Source organism: Pseudoliparis swirei, chromosome 20 (genome assembly GCF_029220125.1).
Source record: "Pseudoliparis swirei isolate HS2019 ecotype Mariana Trench chromosome 20, NWPU_hadal_v1, whole genome shotgun sequence".
NCBI classification, from domain to species: Eukaryota; Metazoa; Chordata; class Actinopteri; order Perciformes; family Liparidae; genus Pseudoliparis; species Pseudoliparis swirei.
Window position 1 is genome coordinate 18632111 of NC_079407.1, and position 17301 is coordinate 18649411.

General features: G+C 40.1%; 1 protein-coding gene across 17 annotated transcripts in view; it reads right to left on the reverse strand.

The window, feature by feature from the left end:
- The window catches only part of ncam1b (neural cell adhesion molecule 1b), an 81337-nt gene that overhangs the window by 13500 nt on the left and 50536 nt on the right, over window positions 1-17301 (reverse strand). For 11 of the 17 annotated variants that reach the window (XM_056440373.1, XM_056440371.1, XM_056440366.1 and 8 more), the window contains exons 8-15: window positions 15556-15698; window positions 14160-14183; window positions 7132-7161; window positions 3522-3672; window positions 2755-2942; window positions 2322-2418; window positions 970-1140; window positions 317-445 (exon numbers count right to left, since the gene is read on the reverse strand). In XM_056440373.1, the coding sequence (XP_056296348.1) occupies window positions 317-445; window positions 970-1140; window positions 2322-2418; window positions 2755-2942; window positions 3522-3672; window positions 7132-7161; window positions 14160-14183; window positions 15556-15698 (933 nt within the window). The remainder of the gene's footprint in view (window positions 1-316; window positions 446-969; window positions 1141-2321; window positions 2419-2754; window positions 2943-3521; window positions 3673-7131; window positions 7162-14159; window positions 14184-15555; window positions 15699-17301) is intronic. The other 6 variants (XM_056440374.1, XM_056440367.1, XM_056440383.1 and 3 more) reach the window with 3 other exon arrangements.

A 17301-nucleotide genomic window follows, 5' to 3' on the forward strand; every position in this document is an offset into this window, starting at 1 on the left:
AAACTAAACAAACAAAACAAGGAGGTCAGTGAGTTACATCCTGTTGTCAGTTTGACTCCTGAACAAACTTCGACTGAAAAGACACTGTTGGAAGCTTTTGTGACGCTGTCCTAACAGTCTCAATGCTAAATTGGGCGTGTGTGTTGCTGTCCAGCAGCTGACTACACTTAATTATGCTTTTATACATTAGTTATGGGATGGACAAGCACTTCCCACCCCAAGACCTAGAAGAGAGGACTTCAGGTAATGAGTTTGTGGAGACGGGGGGAGATAAATACTGCACAGCGAGCTGTACACTGCAACATGTGCCACTTACGGACAGGCTCCGTCTTGAAGAACTCAGCGGCGCTGCTTTCACCTTCACCCTTGCCGTTGATGGCTGACAGCTTCACTTCGTAGCTGCTCTCTGGCTTCAGGTCCGTGATAGTCGCCTCACTGGTGTGGCCTGTTTCAATATATCAGAGGCAGTGCAATCCCTGTTCACAACACCTTCATACTTCTGATTAAGAGGTGAAACAAACATGCTTATGCTTAATTAATTCCATCGTGATGATTTAATTCTCCTTTTATTCCAACAATGTTTAAAATGGGTAAATCTGTTTAGCGGTGGTCTAAAGGTGTAAACACATTGTACACATAAACAGAAATAATCACGTCTAGATTACTTTGGCAATTTCTTCTTATTATTGTCTATTTATCTTGTGTTACACTATTTACTACAAGTTTGAAATGAAAATATAATTTAAGTCAGGATAATATGCACTTTTATAGAAATTAAATGTAACGTTTTATAAGAAAATGTAATACCCTTCCTTCAGCTGAGCCAATCTACATCAGGACTGACTAATAGGTAAATGCATGTACGATCAAAATGTCTCATGCAATGATCTGTGTTCAAATGTTCCGCATTCATTACAGGTAACTTCACCAAAACAATACCATCTTTTTGGATTTGCCTGGTGTTCTCACCATCTTGGACTTCATAGACCCGGTTTACCCAGCTGCCCCGGCCCTGAGTCCTCCACTCCGCTCTGTACTTCAGGACAGGAACACCTCCAACGGACTCTGGCTCCTCAAACTGGATCTGTGCCGTGGTGGAGAAGGGTTTCACCTCACTGATGGATGGAGCCGATGGCACCTCTGGTAAAGGGAGGAAATGTAGAGCAACAAAGAAAAACTGTGAGATTGCAGCCCGCCGACACTGTCAGGCGCCATTGTTCCAGGCCGAGCTCACTTACAGACCATAATGCATCTAAAACAGCTTCAGCTTGATAAGTAAATTACCCTTTGTGACATTAGTGCCATTTATCAGACACTGACCCAATGCAATTACCTCAGAAAATGAAGAGTGGTAGAAAGAACATTACAACGCGCCTATGAGAAACAGATTCAAGTACCAGCTAATCTTAAATTTGCCTTAAATGACACAGACCAATAAAAAAAAGCTGATTTTGAGCTTTCAGCTAGAAAAAAGTATTGCAGTCAGCTATGCACAATGTTATTTCAATATAATGGTGTTGGTGTTTAACAACAAACATTTAGTGATTCCTATGCCTTCATAAATGTTGTATTTGCCTGGCCAATTGATTGACTATTGATTACTCATTTACATTCAAGTAAGTCAAGTTTAATGATCAAAATAACTTATTATTTGAGAGAAAATGACAATATCGTAACTATTTAAAGCACTGGGATTGGCCGCATCAAAGTACTAGTTGAGCACAGATCTCGACTGAATCACTTTGATCTTTGAAATGAAAAGACACACTGTGTGATTATCGTGGTTGTCCATGTTTTCCATTAATTTACTCAATAATTAATTATCCCCCTACTCTCTGTACCTTTGGTCTATTGAGTTGCTGAATAGACAGTCTTTGGTCTCAGCTGGTGGTGCATTGATGTTTTAATGAAACGTTGAAACTTTCATCAATTGTCTTTGAATTCATAAAACACACACACCTCGGATGTGCACACTAATATATTCTGTTTAACATTTCTTTTCACACTAAGTGAAATCCTCAAAGGCGCAGTAGTTTCTAAACCACCAAAGAGAAGGAACGTTAAAGTATTTTCATCAATTTATCCAACCAAACAAACACTGCTCTATGTAATCTCATGTTCCTGAAACCAAGAAAAACGTTGTCATGTAATGTGTGCGCTGCAATGAAATTCTCCACTGATTATTTACTCTATGTGTCATCACGAAAAATCCTAAGCATCCAGAGAAAGTTCCCAGCCTGCATGTCATAACTAATCCTTTAAACAGCACAATTAAATCCCAAAACAGCAAATGGAATATAATTCACAGAATCCCAGCTGACCGGCCTGGATGAGCAGGAACTCCTTGGACTCTGTGCCGATCTCATTTGAAGCAGTGCAGTTATAGCTCCCAAAGTCATTTTCGGACTCCGGGGTTATCTGGAGGAGAAAAACAAATAGATGAAGGGCAGGGTACCAACACATATGAACAAATGTCAAACACTCGGAAGGTGACCTTTTTGTTTGTCCATTAGAGTAGCCTATTTATATTTGTTGCTGTGAGCTTTCTGGTGAATTATTCATCAGGTTTTTTTTTTTCACACGATGGAGCTAAAAGAAAACCCCTTCACTTCGAGTGTGTGCTTATGAAACCTTGGTGACGCAGTGAGGTATGCGTGTGAAGTTTGTGTTTGCGTGTGCACATGGAAAGGCTGTGTGTACATGTATTTGATTGAATGTAATGTGTGTGTGTGTGTGTGTGTTGTGTGTGTGTACCTGCAGGTAGCAGGCTGATGGACTCCTGAATATCTTGATGTTGGTGGTGTTTGAGTTGGGGAGCTGCAGTCCATCTCTCAGCCACACAATAGACACATCACTGGGATGAGCCTTGACCTCACAGCTCATATTGACAGCGTTTCCCTCCCACGTATATAATGCCACTGCACCGTGAATCTTAGGGGCATCTAGTGAAAGACATTTCGTTGAGTTCTGCCACAACGTTTAAGGTGTTGCTGTTTTAACAGTGCCGGAAATATTTTTTTTAAATGTGCATTTTAAATAATAAGTGAATTCAAGAGCTCTACGTAATCAGAAATGACATATTCTGCTCATTTAACCCTTACCTTAGGGTCAATTTGACCCCATTCAATGTTTAACCCTCCTGTTACCTTTATATTTACTGACATATTTTACCCTTGGGGTCAATTTGACCCCAGCAATTAAAACCTCCAGAAAATTATTAGAATTAATATTGTTTTCCAAGTTTAAGTGTGAGGTACTTTATGTTTGTTTGTTGACTACCTAAATAGCCCTTTAAATATATAAAAAAGTTGATATTTCTTATATGTTTGACACAGTGAAAAACAGCCTGGGGTCAAATTGACCCGAAAGAACACCGACGTTAAACATTGAATGGGGTCAAATTGACCCTAAGGTAACAGGAGGGTTAAAAAGGATGCATGATGAGCAAGTCGCTTTTATTATGGTGCTCATATTGTAAGCCGAAACACTTTTAGCAAGAGAGAAGGAAATACTGTACTCACAGCGGACCTCCAGAAACGCCGGCTGTTCATCCTCTCCAATGGCGCTGCGTGCCGTGCACAGGTACTGACCCGCGTCTGTATACTTGACATACTTCAGAGTGAGGGAGGACACACGAGCATCACTTCTCACCACGATATTTCCATCCAGGCTCTAAATGGGAGCATAAAATAGCTTGGTTTAGGAAAAAAAAAAATACATTTACACATTGCTCATTTCTGCAAAAAGAAGTGTGACCTGAAAAAAACACACACCAAAAAAACAAACTTCAGAAAGCCTGCCTTTAACGACCAGCGGAGACATTAGGCTAATGAATAAGGCACAGACTGCGCTGTAAAGACGTGGAAACATAAGGACACAGTTGACAGAACAGGGGAGCTTATCAATAATAGATGAGAGAAGCACGAGAACCCATCCAGAGCTTTTCACACAGAGGGCTTAGCAACTTGTGAAATATGCTGATGCGTGACGCTATAACACCAAGAGTGTTAGAAATCAACAACAATTTAGAGTTAAAAGTACACTGCAATGTGTTATTAAATAACACCAAGAGTGTTAAAAATCAACAACAATTTAGTGTTACAAATACACTTTTGCGTGTCTTTTAACAACACTAGGTGTTAAATATTAACACTATTAATGAGTTAAAATATTAACACTATGCAAAGTGTAAATTTAACTCGGAGCTGGGGTGGATTATATAAACACCAGCATAGTGTTGCTATTAACACTATGCGAGTTAAATTCACACTTTCGATTTTGCTGTGTAGACAGCAGAGCATCACCTTACATGCACACTTGCACTTTTTTGTTGGGGCTTAAGAGTCACTTCAAACAATCAGATGTTTTCAAGAAAAATGACACTTTAAGGTGATGATTTGCGGTGTTTATTTGGTATTTTAATGTGTGTTGCAATGCTCTCTGAACCCACATCCAGCGCGTGACCCGGTTCCAGTGATGAAGGGCACACGCCCAGTCACAAAGCATTTGAAACCAGGGGAATAGCACAGCTGGCTCATGAGAAGTGTAAATGACCTCGCGGGTTTCATTAACTTGATAGGCAGAGTTACAACATCCGACCATAAGTGGCTTCCTGGCCTTCAGGGTCAACAACTCTTTGTTGTTGTGGTTGCTGCTGTCATGTGACACTAAACCGGGGGTGTACAGTTTCAGTCTAAAGTTCTCCTTTTGAAGAAACGTTTTCTCACGGGGGACGCATCTAATTAAAACATGTATTATGCAGGTTCTAAACCTTCATTTTTCCTCAAGTGCTTATTCGTGCTGCTAATGGAAGAGCAAATATTCAAGCTCAGTGTGTCTAAAGATTAGTTTATGGGTTTGTGACTTTATTTATATCGAGTACTTTGATACAGTACGCTTTGGTGCTTCTGTGGATTGTTCTTTTTACAACGTGCTGCAGAATTGAATATTTAGGCCTTTGTGGCTTTGGTCCAAGATGCAGGCACAACAATGACACAGATGCTTTTACACATACTGAATGAGGGCCCGGCCATGTAAGAGAAACCCTCGCTAGTTTGGATGCAAATTCCATAGACAAAGCATGTCTGTGGCATTCATTATGCATAGCGGGTAGCAGCACCAGGGACACACTTACATAACACACTACCCTTTTATTCTGACCCCATGGCAGAAAGCCTTCTGCCTCGGTCCCTGTTGCACTGCTTTGGACCCCTGCATCTGTGCAACATGCCCCACTGTGGACTGCCTCAAAGTCCGAGTGACTCAGTATGTTTCAACATTGAGTTCTTTTGTATTGTGCGCTACTACTTTTGAAAGGAATGCAGCATCAAAATGCCACCACCAGAAAAAAGCATATGGACAGTTCCCCCATTTGAAGCCCATAACGAACATCATCATCCATGGGAGGGAAATGATATCTTCACTCCAACTTAATGTTGTGATTCATTCATATTTTATAGCATGAATGTGCGATGCAGCATAGTAGTTCTCTATCGTAAAAATCCTCATTAAACATAAATTATTTGTTGATTTTACTGCCTTTAAGAAAGAGACGCAAAACCGAGCAATGATGACTTTCTGACAGCAGAGCTCTCCAAACGCTTCTGCAGCTTCACCAGCAGAGGAGAGAGGCCCTGCTGCAACGTCAGGGCATACGAGCAGAACACACCGGGGACATGTTGAACTCATGTCCCACCCCATCTGAGCTGGTCCTGCATACAAATGCATCCTCCCTTGTATGTATCTTCAACTCCGTTGCTTTTCAAATGAGCGCTGAGCTGCCTACGCACTTGCAACAAACATGCTCAGCATGCTCAAATTGCCCCGTGCTCATCCTCCTCCTCAGTGTGCTCTATAATGGGATCACTTGCAGAGAGACACGCTGATCAATTCAGAGTGCAGGTGGAATAAACCCCCATATTCCTATGTCGGAAATTTAGAATTAGTATTGCCCGATCCTCTGATGAGAACTAATGCACTTGCAACCTGGAATCGCAAATGTGCTGCAAATATGGTGCAGGAATATCATTTGTCAGTTAATTCAAATATGCTTCATAATATGAAGAAGCACGGCATAACTCAGTTTTAGGGCATGTGTGTTCTTGTTTCAGGGGAAAGTGGCACTTGCTTTTGATTCTCTTTATCCTTCCTTCAAAACTATGAATCTTAGGATAAAAATGTTTGGGCTTTTTTGTCCAGCTTTCTTTCTCAGTCAACGTGTCGCTGCCTCGTCCTGCGTACCGCTGCTGACGCACACAATGTCATCGCAGCCAAGCGTAAATCACACAAACCTAGTGATTACTGTCAGCATGTGCTTGATGAAAAGTCTTCCTCACCTCCTGCAGTGAGTAGAGGGTGATACGTTTTTCAATTTGAAAAGTTGTGTAATCATAGGTGTTATTAACGGGCGCATGTCAAAATGTGGATGTGGAGCCTCGTATTTGATCTTGCACCTGAACCTGTGATGAGCTCATCGTCAACGACACACTTTGTGAGAGCAACACAATTGTGATCATTTGAAAGCCAAAATGATGAATCTATACTGTCCTGTAGTTTGGTGCACTCAGCACTAAAATTAGAAATGCCGAAGTGGTGTTTCTCACCAGGTTTTCGCACATTATGTAAAATACATATTTGAGAGTGAAATCAATTGGTGGAAAGCTTAAGTCGAAAGCTCTTTCTTTCGCCAATTTCCACTTTCTTTCAGGAACATTCCCTCATATATGACATACTGCATACATATTCCTTTATCTTTGGTCCAAAGAATAAAAGCGAAAACATTTTTTTTTAAAAATACATCTTGAAGTTATAAAGCATGAACTAATCAACTGGAATCAGCTTGAGTGAGATCTGGAAGGCCCTAGTGGACGGACAGTGTGATGTGATGTCTTGTGCTATGTCAACGGTCTGAAAGGGACAACACACCACAGGCTGGAGGAGACTGCTGCATGTAAAGTTCATGTGTAAACCACACATGTCAAACAAAGAGACACGGTCACCTTTCTCAGGGTTACACTCTCTCCGACCATTAATTGATCAAGAAATCTGATCTGCGTCCAACCAGGATTGAATCAAGACTCCCTTGACATTAAAATAGCTGGGTGTAGGTAAAAAGTCATGCATTTAGAGTACCTTGTGTTGCTCGGGCCGAGTCCATGATGCCTGTAGAGGACAGAGACACAACAACAAACAAAAGGCAAAGCCGTTCTTAGAAAGTAATCCTCATCCAGGCAAAGCTGGGACGCTGCACATTGCATGCAAGCGCTAAGTGTCCATATATATTTTTTTAGATCCACAGTCTCTGAGCTGAAGGTTTGATTGTGCCGAAAATCTACAGATACAATAAGATTAATGCTTTGGATTTTTCAATCGTGGAGAAGCTTAATATGTGACAACAGGTGGTTTTGTTCAAAAGGTGTAAGTCTGGAGGATTTCTTTGGGTACGTTTTTGTTTGTTCTGCAAGCTGGAACAAGACTGCTTCTAACTCTCAAAGAAGTAAGTGTATTGGCATCAGGATAACAGAAATACTTACGGATAAAAAGGTTATTGGTTTATTAGGGAGAGGTGAATCTATTACATTGCCACAAAGGAGATATATATATATATATATATATATATATGCAGCCTGTTTGGTAAAAGTAGTACAGCAGTTATCGACTAACAATCCATGTTTGAAGCTTAGAGCAATAATGATAATGTAAAATCCAATAAAACGCTATTTGCTCTGTCCCTGTTGTCTATTCATGCGTATGAAAAGCATGTCCTGCATCAACAAACAACAGTTAGCAGTCATCAAGTCGTGCTGTGTTTTTCAATAAGCATGAGGGGCTTAAAAGAAGGAATTTTGTAGCACCTCTTCCTAAACCCCATGCGACGCCTGAAAATAAATCTTTGCCGACTGTATCCGATGCTCTGAGTGTGAGCAGCACTTCTACTTGAGGCTCAAACAACGTGTTGTGCTTTCCAAGCTTAAAATAGACAAATATGAATTGAATAACTAATTCTTTAAAAGTAACATATGCTAGCGTATCATCACCCTGTCAGTGGATATTTATAAATCTAAGAATGAATAACTAGGGCTGCGTTATTGTGAAATTGTATTATATCATCATGTAGCTCTCATGTCCAATTGATTCATTAACATTTTAAATACTTGTATGCACTGCATATTTTTCTGAGAATTACAAGAAATAGTGGTATAGATTATTTTAGTTGATTATTTAAGCACACTTTAATTGATTTCTGACTGGGATCAACTTTGAGTTTAACCTTTTATTATGTAATGCAGAGTTACAGAGGTAATATAATCACATACAGGACTGTCTCAGAAAATTAGAATATTGTGATAAAGTTCTTTATTTTCTGTAATGCAAAAAAAAAAAAATGTCATGCATTCTTCTCATTTACAATCAACTAAAATATTATTAGCCTTTTATTATTTTTAATATTGCTGATTATGGCTTACAGAAGTAAAAAAAAGATTTATAACAGCTGAGTGTTTGTCAAGGCTCAGGAACCTTTTGGGTGTTTTTGTTTAATTAGACAATTCAAGTGATTTTTTTTTTAATACTATACTACTATTTTTCGTTTTCTTAAGCTGTAGCAAATCAGCAATATATCAGAATAAAAAAAAGGCAATACATTTTTGTTTTTTAATGCATTAGAAAATTATATCAAGATAAATATGTGACAATCAAAATGATGTTGGTCATATTTCCCACTTTTCTGAATGCAGAATTACTTCACATCATTTCAGATCAAATCAAACCTCTGAATAATAAACAAAAACATTACAACTGTTCCAGTCAACATGCCACGTCGAGTTAAATCACAATGACAGTGAGAAGCCCCACAAGACAGAAAGCCTTTGAGAAAGCATGCTCTACGGATGTCATGAAGCTAAAGAGAACATGTTAAGCATGGCAATGAGATGTGATGACCCACGCAGCGAAAAAGTGTTGAAGCGGAACCAGCAGAGTAATAAACAGATCTTTCATCAGGTGCAACTGTGAAGTAAACAAAAGCAACCTTCAATTCATTAATAACTACAAATCCCCCTCTCATAATCTATGGTGGTGGCTTGTAAATACATATGGTGTGTTTGAATTCACTGAATGTCATTGACAAACCTGATTCTCCTTTTAATATTAAAAATAAGCTAAATAAGAGATGGAACAAGAGGAGATGATTAAATCCGGATCGGACAAATCCCATGCAGAGCTCATGGTGCCAGTGTAATTTCACTGTGCACTTAAGAGCATTGCACGTCCAATGAAACACACTGTGCACATACGTCATTAAAAGCAGCAGTTGGCAATTAAAACAAGCAACCTAACAGTCTGGAACCACGGCGGCAAGTGAGCTGACAAGTGTCGCCGTCATATCTGTGACAGGTGTTTGTCTGAGACGAAAAGGACAAGGAACAGCAGCAAATGGGAGAGTGCGAAACGGAAGTCACCGGAACACCAGCGCTCCTCGGAGCGAACTCTCAGATCAATATGAGGACTGCTCCCTTGGGACTTGAGCCGACTGTTATTCCCTCCCGGACAGAATTATCCCGGCCGGTAATTGTAATGTCAGCGTGAAGTGGGCAAGGCCGGGAAAGAGGAGACATAGGAACACAAATACGCCGAAGGCATACATGTACGTAAGCCTGCTGGTGTTTCATTCGCTGGGCGACGCCTGATTCAAAGTGATGACGATGCATGGTGTCATGTGCTGCTGAGCCACAGAGCTCCTGGCAGTGCATCGCAGACAACTGACGAGCATTTCAGTGAAGAAGCCCTGATGTGTTCACGCCATTACTGAGCGAGCAGGCGCGCTGTTGGAAACGAGCAGGTTCAGGCCGGCCTCTGAAAGAGAGGATTCTTTGAGTGTAAAGACAGCATTGTTTTTTGTTTTTCGAGAAAACAATGCTGTCTTTACACTCAAAGGTTCCTCGGTTTCAGAGGTCCGGCCTAAACCACTGCCACACCACATTAACTAGAACGGGCACTCGGTAGAGTGCATACCTTCGCATATCACAAGATTGGGCATTGAATTATGAACATTTTGGCATTTGTTGCATGCCAATTGGATACAAATTTACCGTGCTATGGTAAAAAGAAGATTGTTACCTTTTCATGACTTTGACCTTGACCTTTGACCCGATCGATCCCAAAATCTAATCAGATGGTCCCCGGATAATAACCAATCATCCCACCAAATTTCTGACCTTGACCGTTGACCCGATCGATCCCAAAATCTAATCAGATGGTCCCCGGATAATAACCAATCATCCCACCAAATTTCATGCGATTCGGTTTAATACTTTTTGACTTATGCGAAAAACACGCACGCACGCAAGCATACAAATACACGGCGATCAAAACATTACCATCCGCATTTTCAATGCGAAGGTAATTACACATTTCCTTCAAGCAACTCAATACTTAAATGCATTTTTTCTCTCTTATGTCTTTAACTTCTAATTGGCAATCTGGATATAATCCAGATATTAAACAATCAACGATACACTTTTATTGTGCTTCGAATTTTTATATGTTGTCCTTTTTCACAACAACCTCTTTTCTGTATAGTTACAGTTCAAAATATTGAAAATCAAGCAGAATATTTAATATGTATTCAAATAAGCCAGACATTCATTATGTAGATAATATACAAAGAATGGATAAATACTTAATTTACATTTTCTGTTCATAAAAATAAAAGTAATTTACATTTTACGTTAATAAAGAAAAAATCCGTCACTTATCTTGAGTGACTGCATTCAAAGGATTGAAACAACCGTATACCACACATACAAGATGATTAAAGTTTGACAGAAAATAATAAACATTAACTTTATAAATATTATCTAAATATTTTATTAACTTTAATAGCCATACAAGCAAAACTATTACCAGACAAGTAACAATTTGAATTTGAAACAGGGCGACACAAACACCACTGATTTTCTATTGTGCTCCAGTAATCTCCCTCTATCCAGACACATTGTGCGCCTCTTTAAAGCACATTGTTTTGAGTGGGAGTTTCGAGCTGAGGTTATTCTTAATGAATTAGTTTCTCCCCTGACACAGAATATCAGATGTAACAATGACTTTGTTTCTCATATGATTGAAACACAGAATGCTTATTAAGGATTCTCTAATCCTGAAATGTTTGCTCCGACATTACGCAGTAATTCAATACCCTGAGCGACAGAGACCGTGTCCTCTACCTGCTGCTTTTTCAGTATAATTAAAACCTCAACTCGTGGCTCTTACTTCAACATGAAGCTCTTATGAGAGAATGCAAAATAAAGCAACTGACAGGTTGAAAGGGTTATAAAGGGTGTAAATGTAAGCTTAAAAAGGTACACTGTGGAGATGTTGACCGATACAGACATTATGGAACAATGGATCTGAAATAGTACCACTCATCCCCATGAGCTACAGCAGACCCCAAACGGTTTACATGTCTGCATGTTGTTGTCCTTGTGCATGTGCAGGGGATGCCACGCATGTATGCATATATGTTGTATATATACATATATATTTTATTTTATATTTTACTTTGTATACTTCTTGTATACATCGATATCTTTCATCCCTGTTTTATATATTTTATTCTTTATTCTTGTGTGTTTAGTTTATTGGTGCTGCTACTGTTACGACAAATTTCCCCTTGGGGATTAATAAAGTACATATCTATCTATCTATGTATTACACACTCATGCCAATGGTTTCAGAGGAACCCTGCAACAAATGCAGGGAAGAAGAAGAAGGCTCCACGCAAGTAAACATGGATGGAAACAACGCAGGTTTCAGACTTCAGAAAAATCTACTTTGTAAATATTCTGTTCAGTTTCAAGGACTCACACATGTTTTGGTGAGCAACCGTGATTGAATGCTCCACAGGGCACCTTTATAATATGTATTTTTAGGGTCGATCAAGGCTTCACTCTCGCTGTGAGGGCGGAGGAAGGCCAAAGCCACGTAAACATGTACAGATGATTTCTGGTGTTTTGTTTCAGAGGGTTTTTTATCGAAGTTGGTATCCTTCTTATTATATTTGAACTGATAATGAAACCATGAAAATGTGATCCCTTGCATCAAGTAAAAATACTCATGGATGTTGTTGTGATTATTCCGCTACTCGTCATTGACTCGTCATCTTACTGTCAAGCAAAGATGATGAAATTGGTTATTCACCAAAATGTCGGTGTATTGCTGGCGTAACAGTCATGACAGATACACTTACCATCAGTGTCATTTTGCTTTATGTATAATGTGAAACATAACATGTGTATGTTCCTCATAAATAATGATCTTTCACATAACTTTAATAATTCTATTATTTTTGGATCACTACGTCTGTCGTCTAACGATGAACAAAACATTACTGATACACTATGTGTGATGAAGGAAAGTGCTGAGTAAGAGTGAAACAAGTCCATGTCCAAGATAAACTGCCATTCAAACAAGAAATGGCAGGAAAGTGAAAAAAACGCATTCAAATGAAGTGCAAATTAATTCTGTGCATTCATCACCACCACACATCTAAACTGGCCCAGTACAGTTCTGTACTGGTTTTCTAAGCAACACAAAGATCGTTCATCAATAGAGTTGTGAGAAAATCCTGCACTTAACATCCTATTTGCTCAAAAATTTAACAGCTGCATTTGTTTTCAGCTCAGCATGTCCACCCCAAACGAATGTTTTTTTCAATTGTCACACCATCCCAGATGAAATACAGCTGTTATGATGATTACAGATAGCATGACAGAAGGACATTAGATGAACAGAACAAGACCATTAAACAATTAGCAGCCGTTTCCTCATGCATTCATTATGGAAATCATTTCCCTGGTTGATAATCACAACTCTTCAGGGAAAATGTAAAAAAATCTGCATCTACTCTTTCTAAACTCTACGGTCATTCAGTAAGGCTGCTAATCATTTGTTTTGACGACGGCTGTAAAGAGATGCCACGGATCACGAAACGTACGGCAGACTACAGTGCAAAACACAATACCACCACGGTGCTGTGTGTCGACGTGTGTGTGTAACTGCCTGAGGTGTCCTGTAGCTGCCTGTTTCTTTGTTCATGACTGTGTGTTATTTATTCCCGAAGCATCCAGAGTCCATCTTTAAACCGACAGTACCGCTGGCCCGGCGATGTCTTTTACGAAACATCGGAGGGATGCAAAGCTCTGAGATTTACCCGAGCCCCCTGATGACAGCTTCAAGAACACAAAAGAATCCGTCATGCAAGGAAGTTGAGTTTCAGCAGCAGGCGGGTGTGCCGCAAGCAAAATAAATGCTGCTTCTCATGGGACGGCTATACTTGATGACGGAACAGAGACGTTAACCGTTACTGCATTCATGTGTGCCTCGCCACTGACAGTGTGTGGGCTCACAAGAGGAGAAGAACAGGCCTGTCGTGACGTGCGTCATATGGTGGTAGCGTGTTTTGCACTCAAAGGGATGCTTCACTCAAAACCTATTTTTGAATATCAAACACTCAGCCCTGTAGGCTTGACAGTTGGTACAGTGCCTGCAGTCTGCTTGAAATCATGCCAATTACAATGGATAGCAAAGAGTGTTAAAAAATTGGGGAAATGCCCATTTAAACTTCCTGCGGCAAGAATCCACTTCTCCATTGGCCACTTTCACAATCTGGTGTTTCAAGCGCTCCCATTCTCATTTTGGTCTGCAGGGAGTGTTTTGATACTCAAAAAGATGTTAGGTGGAGCCCTCGATGTGCAAGAGATACTGACGTAAATGTTAGACAAACTACAGTTTGATGAAAATGACAGGCTGAGCTGGGCTTGAATCCAGGCAACCTCATGCTGTGATGTAACGTTTGAAATGATCAGGCAACAGCGACACAGAAATGGCGACTCTCTTTTATGACGGTATTAACCAAATTGCCATCTGATCTCGTGAGTTAAGCGCCGCACACTTTCCATCACAAGATCAGTGTGACACTTTTACGGGCGACATTTGGGAAGCATGCAAGCAGTCAAATCAATTTCATGAACTCTGATGAGATCATTCCTTGGGGTTTTCAAGAAACAGCTGGGCGATTTTCAATAAAAAGAGATTATTTGATTTCACTGGGAGGCATACTTTGCAAAACTACTCCAGTACATTTATGTGCCACGTGGATTTCATACCTGATAGATCCTGTTTAGATGTGCCTGTAGGAAGAAAATGTAGTACATGTAATGGATTGGCTCCAGAATTCCTCTATGAACTACAATATATCTCTGAAGCATTTCCCCCATCATTACCTCTCAACTGGAGCAAGAACCCAAGGCCTTGAAGGAGAAGGCCATGTGGGCAGCAGATGTGCGAGAATACCAATACAATTCATTGTTTTTGATGGTTTGCACATATAATATTGCAGAATACATAAGCATATGACATAATAAAGCTAATTTAAAAAAAAATGGCAGCAGGATAACAATAGATATTGATAATCAAAAGAACATACAAAATTAAACTTTTCAATCTCCAGCGTGAGCAAAATGATGATAATTAATGGTGATTAAAAATGCTCCGAAAAGACCCACTTGATCGTTCAAGTGTTCATTCCAGCAATTACTGTACAATAGGAAGCAGATAAAGTGTAATCATTGTCTCAAATTGCAGAATTATTTGGGGAATGTTATAATTTGGTTTCTTATGCAGATTGTCTTGACATTTAAGAAAACTCAAGAGTGCACTCTACATTACTGGCTGAGCATCACTGAGTTAATTACATGAGATCCTCTGGGCCATTGAGAAGAAGCTGATCATTTAGGGGAAACAATCAGCAAATCATAATCATCTTGTTGAGGAAACAGCAGAAGCCCCGCACCTTTGCATGATCAATAAACCTCGTTGAGCCTCCGGAGTCCTGCAGGTTTGAGTTCCTCCCTGATGGTTACTATGCAACGTGTCTCAATTCCACATCACATGCTGATACATAATAAAACATACTGGAAGAAAGTTCATTCCATTTTTACTCGCAGAAACTGGTGCATGAGATTAATTGATGTCAGTCAAACGGCAACTTATATCATATATACTTAAATTATATTTAAATAACTTGAGTTACCACCTCACGGTTGTCTGCCCCCGCCAATCCTTGAGTCCAAAGGGGACGTTTGTGCCAAATCAGCAAAATATGTTCCTTAGATCTCGCCTTCACAAGAAGGGTACACATATGGAAGGATCAGTCAAATAAATGTTTATGTCTATGTAATTTACTTTCTGTGCCATCTCCAGAGACAATACACCCCCATAATCACATCATGTGTGTTCTCTTTTGTTTAACTCTACAAAGTGGTTTCAGAGTCTATTTTCCCCAGTGTGAATTAGTTACTTAAAAAAGTAGAGGTTAGAATGTGTGTAATGTCGTATGGAGCTGGGACACAGAGGTGTCAGTCTACTTTGCACCAGCTGTGGTTCATTGGCTTCAGGAGGAAAATAGCTTGCAGGACTTCGGCCCTCAAGGAGCAGAACTGAGAACCCGAGATTGAGATATTGAGCTTCCACGGTCATCCACACTGCACATTGTCATCTCACCTGCTCTCCTTCAGTGAAGACGTGCTCACCGGAACTCCAGCTGATGGTGGGAGTCGGATCTCCTAATGCCTCGCAAGTCAGAGTTACCTGGTCCACCATCTCTGAAGTGCTCTGGTTTACGATGTATGTGATCTTAGGTATGACTGTCAACGAAAAGACAAACGTTGTCACGAAGGCACGAGCGCAACGAGACAAGCAGCTGGTTCAGCAGCACAAATGCAAGAAGTCAAAAAAGCAGCTGGATGTGCGATGTGTTCAGCAGGCGGAGCAGTAGCTTGACACGACGGGGGATTGATACGGCAGAACAACTGTGTTTGAGATTTTCCAGTTCCAGCAGAGGCAAAGTTCTAATAACCATGTCTGAGTCCAATCTTACTTCATGTAATAATAATATACTTAGCCTCTCAAAGGAGTTGATTTTCTTTTTTTGTTTAGTTTAGAGAGACCTGTTGCGTAGCGTGAAGCTGACCTGAGGGCACAGCAAGTTGCTTTCACACATTATATGTTTCACTCTACTCTGAATGATGAATGCATGAATTGAGCAATACATGTGTGAATTTCAAATGCAAGTCTATTCATACTCGTAAATACTGTATCATTTAGAATTTCTAAAAACCTTGAATTAAAATGCTTTTAACCCAACCAATACTTATTACGTAAACAAAGGAACACCAGTGGTGTCATTTTGTCATTTCAATTTGTATTTATTTGTAAAACTGTAAAGCTCTTGATAAGTAACATTCAAAAACTTATTCGGACGGGATTCACATGAGAGGGGAAATTATAATCAGGAAATTACAGGGTATGATTTTAAATAAACATTCAGCAGGATGAAGATAAACGAAAAAGTCAACAGCCTCCCGAGAGAGTAAGGGAGAGACGGGAGGCAAATATACTGCATGAGAAAGAGATTGCGCTCCTCAGACACAAACTTGAAAACATATTATTATAATTCAGTGTATAGATATATATATCACAATAATATAAATATATGATCAGACTTGGTGTTGACAGCTACGAAATATTCAAGTACTCCAATTAGAATCAGGGAAAGGAACACATTTCAGAAGAGGGAGCCTAAAAGGAAGCCCCTGATTGCATCTTTCCCACATTGATGGAAGGAGAGTCTAGCCTTGTAAGTGCAAGGAGATTGTTTGGATACCTGTTCATCTCTGAAGGCAACTTCTGTTCTTCGGGAAATTAAACTCAACAAGTGATCTCATGGTGAATTCATGTCACTACATGCACCGATAGTGTGGTTGTGATTGAAATTCTGCTCCTTACATGACAGAATAAATGGAGCTGTACTAATAACTGGGCCTTTCCTTTTTTACGACCACTCAAAGCGCTTTAACACGACGTGACATCATTCTCCCACTCACACCCATTCAATACCCTGATGGGAAGGTTCCACGTTCCCATCAGCCGTAACTTCATACACCGGAGGCACAACTATAGCTTTTGGGGTTAAGTGTCTTGCCCGAGGACACATCGTCATGGGCTAGCGGAGACGGGGATAAAACCGCCGATCCTCTGATTGAAAGACGACCCTGCTCACCTCAGTCGCAGACAACCACAACAACAACAACAACAACAACAACCTGATGGGCACATGAGAAGAAAAGCAGAGCTCTTTCCACTTGGCCAGTTCTCTCGATCCTTAAGCTTCATCCTTACATGAAACCACGACAACCCACACTGAAACAACACCTCATCTGTTATCCCCTAGAAAACAGACACATAACC